This window comes from Phalacrocorax aristotelis, chromosome 24 (genome assembly GCF_949628215.1).
Source record: "Phalacrocorax aristotelis chromosome 24, bGulAri2.1, whole genome shotgun sequence".
In the NCBI taxonomy this organism is placed as follows: domain Eukaryota; kingdom Metazoa; phylum Chordata; class Aves; order Suliformes; family Phalacrocoracidae; genus Phalacrocorax; species Phalacrocorax aristotelis.
In genome coordinates this window covers 2,691,746-2,705,460 of record NC_134299.1, presented here as the reverse complement: position 1 = coordinate 2,705,460, position 13,715 = coordinate 2,691,746, and the positions used below count along the sequence as shown (strand labels likewise).

The 13,715-nt window shown below is 44.1% G+C and overlaps 1 protein-coding gene across 3 annotated transcripts in view; it reads left to right on the top strand.

Annotated features, from left to right (window-relative positions):
• The window catches only part of UNC5D (unc-5 netrin receptor D), a 179,881-nt gene that overhangs the window by 122,154 nt on the left and 44,012 nt on the right, over nucleotides 1-13,715 (top strand). For all 3 annotated transcript variants that reach the window (XM_075074515.1, XM_075074514.1, XM_075074513.1), the window contains exons 5-7: nucleotides 9,146-9,326; nucleotides 10,173-10,340; nucleotides 11,655-11,819. In XM_075074515.1, coding sequence (XP_074930616.1) covers nucleotides 9,146-9,326; nucleotides 10,173-10,340; nucleotides 11,655-11,819 — 514 coding nt within the window. The remainder of the gene's footprint in view (nucleotides 1-9,145; nucleotides 9,327-10,172; nucleotides 10,341-11,654; nucleotides 11,820-13,715) is intronic.

Here is a 13,715-nt window from a genome sequence, read left to right as displayed (position 1 = left end):
CCAAAGCAATGACAACTCTCTGACTAATCTCAGGCGTGATTACTGAAAGCAATTAATAGACCGTGCAGTTCGAGGCAGGATCGAGTTCACACGTACTAGTGTGCTGTCTGAGCAAAGGCTTGGGCCTTGCTTCTAAACTGGCTTGGGAGCAGTAGCCTGAAGCACGGGTCGGGATGCTCCGGGGCTTTTGTGACGCTGAGCAGTGACGTTCGATCAGAAGCAGCTGGGAGGGCGAGAGAAGAGAGCTCTCTGTTTGTACTCTTGTTTTCAATTACTGTGAGCTCTCTGCGATGGTTTTCTTATCTCTAAGAATGTGGTACAAATGCGCCACTGCCTATCAGGATGCGATGTAGCAAAACACTCTAAACATCATTGCCAATAATCTCATCCAAAAATGTGTTTTTCAGTGTCAACTGCACTTATAATTACTTTCCAAATGTCTGTGCATCGAAAAACAAATAAAACCTCACTGGTGTGGCACCGTGAGCGCCCTCCCTGGAGCCTTCAGCTGTTGGTTTCTTTCTAACCATCCTAATTCACCATACTGAGGAACCTAGAGCGTGCATCGCACCCTTTTGAAACAAGATCTGTGGATTGCTGGGTATCCTTAGATTCTGAGTTTCTAGAAAAAGAAAAGCTCTAGATGAGCCTCGTCGGCTCACCTGCATTGCCGAGCTTTATAGCCAGGGGACTAGGATTTGAGTTTCAATTAGTTCATTTATTTCTACTTACCGTAAAATAACTGAAGTCAAGTCATTTGTGTGCGCTGCCCCACTGGAAAAGTACCATATGAGCCCACATAATCATCTTTGGGTTTATTAATGCTGATTCATTAATAATTCTTGCATGGAGGTAAAAAACAATATTCCGATTAACGTTAGATACTTATTTCTCCAAAAATAGGAATAAAGATAAGCTTATTTGGGGATCTGATTATATCTGTATCAGACAATGTACCATTAGCAATGGCGTATTTAGCAATGTATCTTTATAGCGATGTTTTAAAATAGCATGTCTGAGTCAACTCCTTGCCTACCTTCAGCATTATAAGTTGAGGTACATGTACAGGCTGTCACTTTTCTCATTATACTTATTCCAAAGCGTATTTTAAGTTCGTTTTGACTCACCCCCTCCCATGTTGGCCTTTTTCCCCTTCTCTGGATTTTTCAGCAAGATGAATTTTTGATTGCGATTTTAAAGCGCACAAACAAAAACGCTCGTTGCAGACTGGGCACAGCTCAGAGCCTGAGCTGTGGTATCGAGAGTGCCACGAGTGGCTGTCGTCTCTCGGCTTCCCTTGCTGTTGGAGGTTTGTGTGGCAAATCCGCTAGCTGCGTGCCACGGAGAGCGAAACCATGAAGGACACGTGCCTTGGCAGCAGGCAGCGCTTGAGTTTTCAGGTGATTCCTCTTGCAACAGCTGAGCCTGTCTCTTCTAAGAGTGAAGTGAGCAACCTGGGCTAGCGGAGGGCGTCCCGGCCCGCGGCAGGGGGTTGGAACCCTTCTATGGCTCTATGAGAGAGAACATTCCTGCGCTGCTTTCCACAGTACAGCCAACGAAAGCCCAGGCTGATTTATGAGTTAGTCAGGGTGTCAGATTTATGTAATGAGATTATATATTCAATCTGATGAAGAAAAAATATGCTTACCAGAACGGTATGACGGCGCTGTGATTAAACGATTTGGTAACAGTATTCCCGCAGTGGATTAATTTAAAAAAATGCGGCAGGTACAGTTGACCTGCTTCTTGTGTGCTGCTAGCGATAGGCTCCTAGCAAGGAAGATTAATGTTTTTTGACGGTGTTGATAAAATAACTCTGTGATTGTAAAGGTAGATATGAATGGTTTGTATCCAGCAAACTGGCTTTTGTTTTTTATTAATCTCCCACAATGATTTATGCTGATGGAGGCTTCTCCTACTTCTTTGGTCGAGGCTTAGGGTAGAAAGCAAAATATAACTGTAACAAAGAGATGGTGCCATCTTAATGCATCACTGTAATTGGAGCACCTGCCCTGCCTGTGCTCGTCCCTTCCAGCCGTCAGGCGGGGAAGGTTTCTCCAGCTTAGGCACAGTCGAATTTTTAGAAACAGGAGTTTCATGCTAGATCTGAAAGGAATTGAAAGGCATGTACCTTGCTCTCTTCCATTATAGGTGACTGAAAAAGCCATTTTTAATAAGGCTTTTAAAGATCGGGGAATATGAGACCTCAATCAATGATGAGGTAGAAAGAACTCTTTCTAGCCAGAGGCCTGAGCTGGTTAGCGTGGGGGGAGTATTCACAGAAGCCACCGTTAGCCTCGCGGAACAGCCTCCCTGGGCTTGCGCTAGAGTCGGTGGAGGAAGCGTCAGAAGCCCAATGCACCTGCTGTTAATCATGTGGAGGAGAACCTACTGCAAACATTTTCTATTAAAAGAAACTTTTCTGTTGACAAGAAATCAGCTTCCAACGTGTTTTCTTCTCCAGTTTAAAAAAAAAAAAGCTTTCAGCTAGAAATTATATATTCTGAGTTTTAGAAGTTCTCAGCCTTTTCCTTTTTTAATGTGAAGTCAGATTCTAGAGGGGGAAGTATGGTATCTCCTAGTTCTTTTGTATAAATAACAGTGTTATTTTTGTTCTTAGGGAGCTAAAAGCTGAAGTAGAGGTGCCTTCTGTATTATTTATATTGAATTAAGTACCTTCACGGGCAACAGCAAAATGGTGTCGGTATCAGCTTCAAGATCTTGTTCTGCAGTCGTCATTACAGCAGCGTAAGAAGAATTAAGAGGTGTCTCTAACAGACCTATTTTAACGACTTTTTGTCAGTTTGGATAGTTTGGTTCTGTCAGGCCAAAATTTCACGTGCAAACTTTATTCCTCTATTGAAAGTTGCGGGGGTGGGGATTGTTTCATTGAAAAACAGATGATGGATGTGTCAAACAGGTATTCTGGGGAAAGGACACAGGCAAAAATGCACCTACATTCCAGATTATTTGTTATGTTTCTCTTTAAATGGTCTATGCGTCAAGACATCTGCCTCTTTTTTTCCCCTTCCGCCCTCCAACACGCTTTGTTTTCCCCTGTATCATAGGAATCTTCACATTTATCTTTATCCTATATAGGTACTTTAAACAGCTTCACACTAAACATGCTTTTTGGATAATATTTATTACCAGACATAGGGTTCTGACCCTTGCAAAGTTAGAGCTAACGTTAGTGGTGACAAGACCACGTGCACCTTCAGCTAGAGTAGGCAGATGTATGGAGGAGGAGGAGAAATCTGAGAATAAAGAAATCACAACAAATAATGCTTGAGAAATACATGAGCCACAGACAAAATGTGGCGTCACAAAGCACTTCATGTCAGGTCATTGGTTTTAAATTAATGTCTAGTCGGGTGTGGCCAGATACCTGAGAAATATTTGCCACCAGCGTCACTCGTAAACTCGCTGCGCGGTCGTACTCCTTGGCGCGCTGCCGTTGGTTCCGTCTGGTTCACGAGAAGGCGGTCCCTGCCTCGCCACAAGGGAGGCGCAAGATGCCAGAGGAGGGTTGTATTTAGCGTAGTTACCTGCAGTCTCCCGAGCAGCGATATACCTCTTTATTCACTGCATTCTATACCACGCTTTCTAAACACTAGTCTGTTGTACTTACATTGAAAATATTAAGTAAATCTGGGACGGACAAAACAGTTTTATCCAAAAGATAGAAATATTGGCTTGTTCTCCAAGATCATAATGAACAGTCGGATCGGTTTAAAGGCAGGTTAAGCACGTGTTTACTACTTTCTCTATCTGAGAGAAAGAATATTTATAGTCTGTAAATTGACTGTGCTATAAGAAACATTTGTGCTGCCCTAAGTCAGGTGTTGACCTTTCCCATCTTAAAATCATGAAGCGTTTATCTTGCCTTGAGAAAGCGATTGATTCTCTCTTCAAGGGAAGCTGACATTCTGACTAAATTATCTTTGATATATATGTAGTCTGGTTATTGACCAGAGAAAGTCAGGTGTTGTATTTAAAGGGCAGGATAGTATAATCTAAAAGCAGGGGCACCAAGGTCCTTTGTCTTCTGACCTACAAAATTATCACGTGTGCCCACAAGAACTCTGAGTTGTATTGTTCCTGTTGGGTATTAAATCTCTTTAGAGTCTCAAACAAGATATGCTAGAAAGAATAGACGATTCAGTCACGGGCAGCCAGCTCCCAGGGTGTTTAAATTAGATCGAGCAACGGATGAAGAACTCTTAGTGCATCAGATCATTTAAGACCTGTAACCGATATCTGACCTACTCTCATCTTCAAGGTTTAAATAAGAAGTTTTGTATTAAAACCAACCGAACAAAAACATAATTTCTGTTACTGGAAGTAAGAATATTCTTTAGTCTTACAGTTGTACGGCCTCCCTCTCAAATCTGCTAAAGGAGGAGCAACGCTTAGCCAGAAGAGTGTTATTTCCTCGTGTGGAGTTAGTCAGCTCTTCTCCTTGAATTACCCAGATGGTATCTGTGTAAAGGCCTAACGCGATGCCAGCCAAAGCGAACTAAAATGCTCCCGGTGATACTGCCATCAGGCTCAAAAGCAGCTGAGAGTCCGGGGCAGAGCATCCCATTCCCATAGAAGCCACAACTATAACCCAAACAACGGGCAGAGTTTTGAGGGAAGCGTAGCAGCCTTTGCCAGAGCTTTCCTACAGCCGCTAGCTCAGCCCCGTCCCTGCCGCCGTCAGTATTCTCACGGGTATTTGCGCCTCCCGGGAGCGTCTGAATTTGCTGTGTGGCAGCGGGAAGACGTATGTCCGTAGCGTCTGTATGGATACGTACCCGAATACGGCTGACGTGCGTGCATTATTTATTTTGCACACACTAAGCACAGTGAGACTCCATCACCTGCAGCGACTCAAACAGCAGTTGTGTTCCTGTGATGTGGGGCTGACGGGCTGTTGCAGTGTCCTGTCAGTAGGCAGAAATATGGATGAGTTGGGATAAGCTTTATTTTTAAAGAAAAAGAGTTTTCTAACTCCCTGCCTACCCAGGATATGGTGTATTTAACTGATTTTACTTTGATAATGCTCTAAGCTCATCTTTGATAATTGCTTTCTATAATTGGAACAAATTTACGATTATGCTAATTCATCTGCTGCCACCCAATATGTAGGAGCTGAGTTAATCCATATCTGCCCCTGTATTTCTTGTGTAGATCATTACGTGATTAGCCTCTGTTAGAAATTGACGGGGGTATTTTAATTCTGAGCAGATTTAATTTCAGGGGAAAAAACCAGATATCTTTAGATAAACTTTGGTCATATTATAGCAGTTTTTAAGTCTAGTGCAAGATTTAAGATCTTCAGACAGGCTAATTCTTAAAAGAAATATATTTCGTTGTGTTACCAGCAAATGTATGGCCTCCGCTGATGATAAAGCGAGGAAAGTTAAACGCTGATGAGTTCTGAGTCTACTCCTGAGGCCTGGCAGGTTGCAGTTCAGAACAGCACGCTGCAGTTCAGTACGGAGGCGTTGTAGGTTTCTTTGTCGCCTTTATTTTGCTTGGGGCTTTTTTTGTGTCTTTTTGTGTGTCTGCCGAATTTCTCCAAAGGTTGTATCGCTGCAAGTAACAACAACCTTTTATCATCGCGACTCCTCTAAATTTATCAGTTTATTCTATAGATTGATCCCTTAGTTCTTTGTCTTCGACATCATTCGTCTGCTGAGACAAAGGCAGCGAATGAGTTCGAATAAGTCTGGTTTTAATTCGAGGAAGGGGGAGGCTGGAATTCGAGATGAGTATTCGCGGTGTCATCAAGCCTCCAGATACGCAAAAGGCAACGCGTGCCCTTACAAATCATCTTTTGATCGCACGTCTCTCAACGCTTTCATGTTCATGTTCCATCTGTTTCACGTTCTCCCTTCACCGTCATTGTCATTCTTTCAAACGCTTTGCATGAATGTAAATGTTTTTCATTCACCAAGCCCTGCGGTCCTACACTCGGTAACAGTGGGTCGGGGAGTGCTCCCTCCCGGAGAAGTTGTCTACAGGAAAAATAGCCCAAAGTGCTGGTGTAACAGCAGTGAGGACCTTGAACCCTCCCGCGCCCCCCTCACCGCCCCGCAAAAGCCCCCGACCTGATGAGAGTCAAAACGCAAAATGTTTATATCTATTTATATATATTTTTTTATATATATATACATGCTCGTGAAATAATGAGCTCCAGTAACACTATTCGTGCTTGTAATTTCTTTGAGCGTTACTTGGTTTGTCATTACACTGCGCATAAAGTGAGTTTAATTCTGACTGCGACCATTGGATATCTGTCACTTGATTTATGCTAGTGCTGCTGTTCCATAATTTAAATTGCATTCCTAGTTTCTTTGCTGAAAGCCCTTCTGGTAATTAGTATTAAAGTTAACTGCAGAAGGGAAACTGAATAGTAAATGGATTACTTGATTGTTCCTCGTCTTACTCGGACCGAAGGGAAACGTAATGCATTCAGAGGGATGTTATTAAGGGAACAGTTCAGCATCACTGGATTTGGTGGGGCTGTTTGGCTACAGCTCCGGAGCGGCGCCTGGCCACCTGCAGCCCGTAGAGGTGGGAGCGTCAGCGTGTCGCTAGGCTTGGGGCGTGAAAGGCAATGACCGGCCACGCCATTTCCTGGGGTGCTTCTAGCAATGGAAATTAGGATGCCGAAGCTGCCGGGTGTGTTAAGTTCATGACAAAGCACGATTACATCTCCTCGCGGTGCTGAGGAAAGCAAATTCGGGGAGCAAGACTTTTGGTGAAAAGCCTCCTCTGGGTTTACTTGAAGAAGTGCCTGGGCCAGGCACTGCCTCCTTCGATGTCGCGGGTCTACCGTGGAAACTCGCCGGCTTGAGACCTCGCCCTAAATGTTTATTCTGAGGTGCAGCGTAGCGTGCAGCCGTGTGGTCCCAAAACTAAACTGCTGTGAAAGAGGTTGATTAAGAAATGGGAAAAAAAACCCCAAAGTTAAGATTTGAGATAGCACCGTTTTGGTTTGGTTTTCCTGACACAGCTTTGAGTGCAGAAAGAGGCAGATGTGTCTTGAACGCTTAATGTAAGCGTTGCTGGTGACATTCTGCCTCTCTTACCGGTTTTGGTTACTGCAGTTTGAGGAAAAGAGCACGTAGAGCTAAAATCTTTTAAATACTTTCGCTATAAAATGTACAACGTACTCCTACTCGGGTAATGCCTCTTTTGGGGGATGTGTAAAATAATCGCTTTATTTAATTCCGTAGTCACCGTGTAGGATAACAGTGCCGCAGACTCTTTGCAAGGTAAGTTCCAGCTGCCTCCGTGGTGCCGGGCGTGAGACGCTGCGGATGTGGCAGTCGCGCACCTTCTGTCCCCAGCTAAGCAAAATGACTGATGCTGCAGGAAGGGGAACCTGCTGCCTGCCATGAAATCTAATTGGCTTTGATGGTCAGCTTTTGCAGATTTGTTTATAAACTGGAAAATCTACAAATTGCAGACCATCTGCGCAGAGCAGCGTGCTAATGAATGCCTGTAGCTACCAAACCCACGAGCTCATTACCACAAAGTTCCCAGTCCTTCCACAAGTTCCTAAACGAGGTTATTCATCTGAACGGAGAGGAGAAGGGTATTTGACCTCGGGGTACACCCATACCTCCTTCAGGTCTAGAAAAGCGATTAAAATAACTCACATTTATTCAGTCTTTTAATAGAAACTGTTGATTCTGCTTCTCTCTTGAATTCTTCACTTCCGTAACAGCAGCTTACCATGCCTTAACTATTTTTTTAACGTTTCAAGTAAAGCAATGCCTTGCAGATAATTCCTGGGTATACTCCGAGATACGGTGGTTGGTGACCTAGAGAAGATGTATTGAAACATATTATACACGGCATTTCACGGTATTTGTGTACCTTGACAACAAATACTAATGGTCACTGATTTAAGAATATTTATGAAAATTGGGAATCTGTTACGATGACCGTGACGATGACCGTTACGATGACCGAGGTCTTCCACTGTGTATGATGTCAAGCGATTTTATCCTATTTTTCTCCAAAAAAGTGGAATTATTAATACTTATTACCTGTCATCCCAGTCTGTTACGAAGCTTAACTGATCATTGTCCAATTGTTTGAACATGTAAAGCACTGCATATCAAGAGTAGTATTTTTAGATATTTCTTATTCTCTCTCAGTTGAGATCTTCTTCCATTTCATTGGAATAAAAATCAGCCTTTCTAAGTTAGTAGCCCATACCGCCCTCCTCTAAGGTTTATGAAAAAAACCAGTGGCAATGATTAGAAAGCTGGCTTTCTCTTGGACTGCTAATCTTCGTTGGTCTTGTCTCGCTTTCTGCTCCTTGAGTCAGGAGGTAGTTCCCTATCAGATTAATGAGGTCCTTAGCCCAAGGCATCAAGTGCCTTCGTTTGGCTTCACAGATTCACAGACTTTCCCCATTTTTTTCATTCTCTTAGAGAAGCCAAAAGGGCTCTCCTAAATAGGACAATAATTGAATAAATGAATAGTTACAGTAAAAACAAAATACACAGTTATAGATTCAAGAACAAATATAGCGGAAATAACAAGATGTAGTTATTTAAGAAAATTATTTCAGGTTCAAGCTTTAATACTTATGGTGAAGAGAACCAGGAGGTAAATGACATATATTCATCTAGAATGATCCAGTATTTTTGTTTTCGCTTTGTGATTCCTTGGATTAAGTATTAAAGCCTCCTAACTACCTAATACCACAAGGAAAAGTGTGATTAATTGTTCTCCCTTTTTTCCCTATCCTCTTCTTCCTCATCTTTCCTTCCTTTTCTCCCAGTAGAACAAAAGTAGCGTTTCCCTTATAATCCAGCCCTTCGCAACGCTGAACGAGCTCTTTGCCATTTGCTTTTTGTTCTTTTATTATTTGTTATTTTATTATGTCCTAGCCTTTCACTTGGTGGGCCTTTGTTAATGAGCTCTAGGGTCTTCAGGATGGGAATTATTTCTTTTCTGAATCTGTAAATGTCAACCTTTTGGGGAATCCCAGCTTGCTTCAGCTTTATCTTGATGTTTATAATAAAGACCACAATGACATTTATTGCTGAAATCACTGAAATACAATTTTGCAGATTTCCTGCTTCCATCTGTTCTTTTCCTACTTCATGTTCTTCTCTGCTCCATCCCTCTCCAGGTGGAATGGCTGAAGAACGAGGAGCCCATCGATTCTAACCTGGATGAGAACATTGACACCAGAGCGGACCACAACCTCATCATTCGGCAGGCGCGTCTGTCTGACTCGGGGAACTACACCTGCATGGCCGCCAACATCGTTGCCAAGAGGAGGAGCATGTCTGCCACGGTTGTGGTGTATGGTCAGTGGAAACATAGCGATTACGGAAAAGCTTAGATGTATGTTAGACTCTCATTGCTGGAGTACTTTGTATTTTTAACATACAACTGGTTCTAAATCAAATGGCTAACCTCCTTCCTGTTCTGATGAATTCCAGTTCTGTTGCTCAAGGCTGGGATCAAGGCTGCTTTTAGTGGTTAGAATGATGAGGTTTGTGTTTGTGATGGATTCCCACTAGTTATGTCAATAAGAACAATCCTTGCTCCAGATATTAAGAAGATCCAATTATAAGGTAAACCACATAAATAAGCCTTGCCCAGTCAGGAAGCCCTGAAGCACACGCCGAGGGAGGCACATAAAGGGCTGCCTTAATTGGATCTGTGGTACTGCAGCGTCCAAGCGCTAACTAGTGAATCTGGATGTCACGCAGCGAAGGCCGAAAGAGCAGAACTTTGGCTTTACTGCCGTCCTCTATTGCTCTCTGTGTTTATTACTGCACGTGACGGTTTATCAGTGGAGGCAGAGCGTTCCTGAATCACCCTTTTTAAAACAGAGAAGTCTTGATGTGATTTAAGCAAAGCATATTTTATGAGAATTGAGGTGCCTGCTTTTGCCTCCCTCCCCGGCCCTATCAGTCATTGCAGTTCATAGCATGTTACCCTTCCAAGGCAAACATTTGTGTTCTCTGGCACCGTGGCCCTTATGTATGTGGGTACTGGCTGGTAGCAGTGCTCCTACTTCAGTTTGGAATTTACCTGCAGGATGTAAAACCAGAGTTCTGCCTCTGAATAAAATGATCTGATCAGATTTGATGCTTGACGTCTCTTAGCACACCTTCTGCAACCTCAAGCATGTTTGTGTTTTGCAGTTAACGGAGGCTGGTCGTCATGGACTGAGTGGTCAAACTGCAATGCCCGCTGCGGTCGGGGCTGGCAGAAGCGATCGCGGACCTGTACCAACCCGGCTCCGCTCAACGGAGGTGCATTTTGTGAAGGAATGTCCGTGCAGAAAATTACCTGCACTTCTCTTTGCCCTGGTGAGATATGCACAGTCTACTAAGGAGTAGCTTTGTATGTCACGTTGGCAGGACAGCTCTTCCGTCTGAACTGCCAGACAGACAGTTGTGCTTCGAAGAGTGTGCTGAGGTCAAAAAGGAAATTGGAAATACTCGCATCCTTGTTCGGACTACAGCTCAGAGCCTCGCGTAGGGTCTGAGCAATAGTCACACGCGCTTGTGGCCTTGATCTGCCGAGTTTGTCGGTGCTTTAACTTCCACTGAAGCTAGCTAAATAAGGTAGCTAAATACTCAATAGCAAAACAGCAACTGGTTCGATATGAAAAATCATGTAAGTGGGCAGAGGTGCAGGGAAAGGGGAGCTGATGTTAGTAACGCGAGAAGGAGAAACACAGAAATCAAAGCTGAGAACTTCACTTAAAAGTACTATTTAGCTGCAAAAGTTTACTTTCAAATATATTAACCTTGCGAAATTGAGCTTGTGGTATACTGGGAGCATGGTGTTACATCCCTGGACGCTGTACTCATTTTCCCATTTGTTTACCTGAAACCTCCCTTATCTGATTTCGGAGTTGGAGTCTCACACATACAGCCACAGAAAGTTAGTAGCATTGCGCGCAGGTGTGTTCTGAGGACTGTGGTTGCCTGTGGTCACAGTGTAACTTGTCTGGATTCTGGCGAACTTCTCTAGCTTGTATGAGTTTTTAGATAGAATGTGTCCTGAACTGGGATTTAAATAATTTAATATTATTTATATGTGTCTCTGTGTTCATCTGACTGTTCTTCAATCTGATTTGTGCATGAGAAAGGAAGGGAGCTGTGGAGTCCCTTCTCATTTGGAACAGGGTCAGAGACAGCTATAAAGCAGTCAGCAGAGCTGCACATTGATTCACTGCCTTGCTCAGGGCATTAGCCAGAAGTCTGCAAGGCCTGCTCTGCTCTTTTTGTAAATGTCAGCATCATTTCCCTGGTGGGAAAATGTGTGGCCTCACCACATCAGCCTCTTTTAAGGTAGAATTTGTATCGAAACATCAGAAGCGAATAGCTAGGTGGCAAAGTGTTTCCTCCTGCAGCTTTAATTTACTGTATTTGCAAAATGTTATATACTGGTGCTATTTTAAACCTTCCATATTGCATGCTTGGGGTGGTACGTTCTAATGCTGGATTTGAACTTCATATCTGATAAAACTATATTTATTTCTCCTGAGAATTATACTCTGATTTACTGGCTGTGACCTGAGGAGAGATACGAAGCAAATATTCTTGGTAGGACCTCTTCACTACACCAGACTGGTATGCAGTGACGATGCTTATTTTTCCCTTCTCGCCATTCAGTGGATGGAAGCTGGGAGGTGTGGAGCGAGTGGTCCGTGTGCAGCCCGGAATGCGAGCACCTGAGAGTTCGGGAATGTATCGCGCCACCTCCAAGAAACGGAGGGAAGTACTGCGAGGGCTTGAGCCAGGAGTCGGAGAATTGCACTGAAGGGCTTTGCATTCAAGGTGAGTAACGGGGCACTGGATTGGATTTAGGAGGTACGGCCTAAGCTGGAAAATGTAAGCCAGGCAGCGTAGTGTATCTGCCACACGCGTGTGTCGGTAGAACTCATCTGGCCGAAATACTGCTGTGAAAGAATAGGTTGTTTTCAGAGGGTTTATGTGACGTTTGAAACCCGTAGCGGTTTCTGAGTCATTGGATTTGTGTAGCACATGCTTCACCTATTAATTATCAGATGATTCTGAAAATCCAAGTAAAGTTTTTTTGCAATGTGCAGTTATGACCACCTGCTACAACATAGTCCACGGAGGTACTACTTAGCCTTCCACCTTTTCTTGCACGTAAATGGGCAAAGTACCACCATGAGCGCTGCTGGTGCAAGAGCTGGTTAAGGACCAAGTTTGCTCCATTTGTTGCCTTTAACATGGAAGTTAAATAAAGGCAAATCTACTCAATGGTGAGTTCCCTCTGAAAGGATTTGCCCTTCATAAATGTCTGGAAAGCATCTGGCACTTGGTAGTTGCTGCTATTGACGAACAACAAGGAGCCAAGAAAATCAGCCCTGTGGCTGTAGAGCTGCAGAACAGCGGGGCAGCTGCTGGGTCTCAAAACAAAGAAGAAATTCCCAATTTCTGAATGCTGCTCCCTGGCTGTGAAGTGAGAGTGTCGCCTCATAGCCTTCTAGTGGCAGCCGTGGGAGCCACCAGGAATGCCAGGGCTGAAAGGTGTGAGCGGAAATATGTCTATTTTTTCTTTAATTTTATATTTAAGTTGTCCTCTTTCTTTGTTTCTGTGGTACTGCGTTACCCTTCCTTCCGTATGTGTTCACGTTATGCCTAGCGTCATTTTCTTCTTCCAGTGTGATGCACTTGACAGAAGGAACACGCTGTAAATCCTAAGCCTCGTGCTCCTCCCCATCACGTACGTGCTTAGCACAGCGTAGGTGCCTGGGGCCTTCCCCCATGGGCAGCTTCCCAGTGCTGGCTGGCAGCTTTAGAGAGGAAGGCACAGTGCCCAGCCAGCTCTTCAGCGAGGTACGTACGGTGAGAAGAGGAGGAGAATTTTCTAAACAAAATGTCCTCCCTTTTTTGCCCCAAGATTTTAATAACTTCTTAATGGCAGAAGCAGCCTGCATATTTATTCGGGCTTCAGAGACAAGTATACCTCAGCGGATACTTCAGATAAGATGTTTGGCTTTGGAGGGAGGAAACACCCAGCAGTTTTGCTGTAGCTACTTGAAGTTTCCAAGGTTACGGAACCGCTCTCCAGCTCCGAGGTGTCAGGCAGACAAGCTTCGGTGTTTAAAAGGACATAAATGAAATTTGGACTGTTTTCCTTCCCTGTATTTTAAAAAGAGTAACTAGTGAGAATTTGTGAGCACTGCAATTCACTCAGCTTTTGAGGCCCGACATGGTGATCACATCATGTTTTCTGAGGCCTTTCTCCTTCCTATACACTAAATGAACGCCCTTCCCTGCAGAGGGCTTGATAAAGCCAGAATCCACCCGCGTGCAGATTAGCATATCCATTGGAAGACTGTCAGAAGAGCATCGAAAGGGGCATGAGACGATGCAGCGGAGGTCTGCGCACCTATCGTTGTCTGAGAGAGACATGAGCTGACTTAGCATCTCCTTGGCTCCCCCCGTGGTCCTCCCCACAGTTAGTTAGAGGTGGCCCTGCTCAGGTCACTGCTGCCAAGGAGAGCCTGAACACTGCAAGGTGGTAGAAGTCAATTCTACCCTGAGAACAGCCTCCTTTCGTTTTGTGGAGTTACCTGTCAGTCCTGTGTGTCACCTGCCGTGATGAAGACGAGGCTTATGGGGCAGGGGAACAGATCCGGTATTATGCTTATTCTGGTGGTCTGACGGGAGCACGTGGCCTGGGGAGGAGCTTTGGTTGTT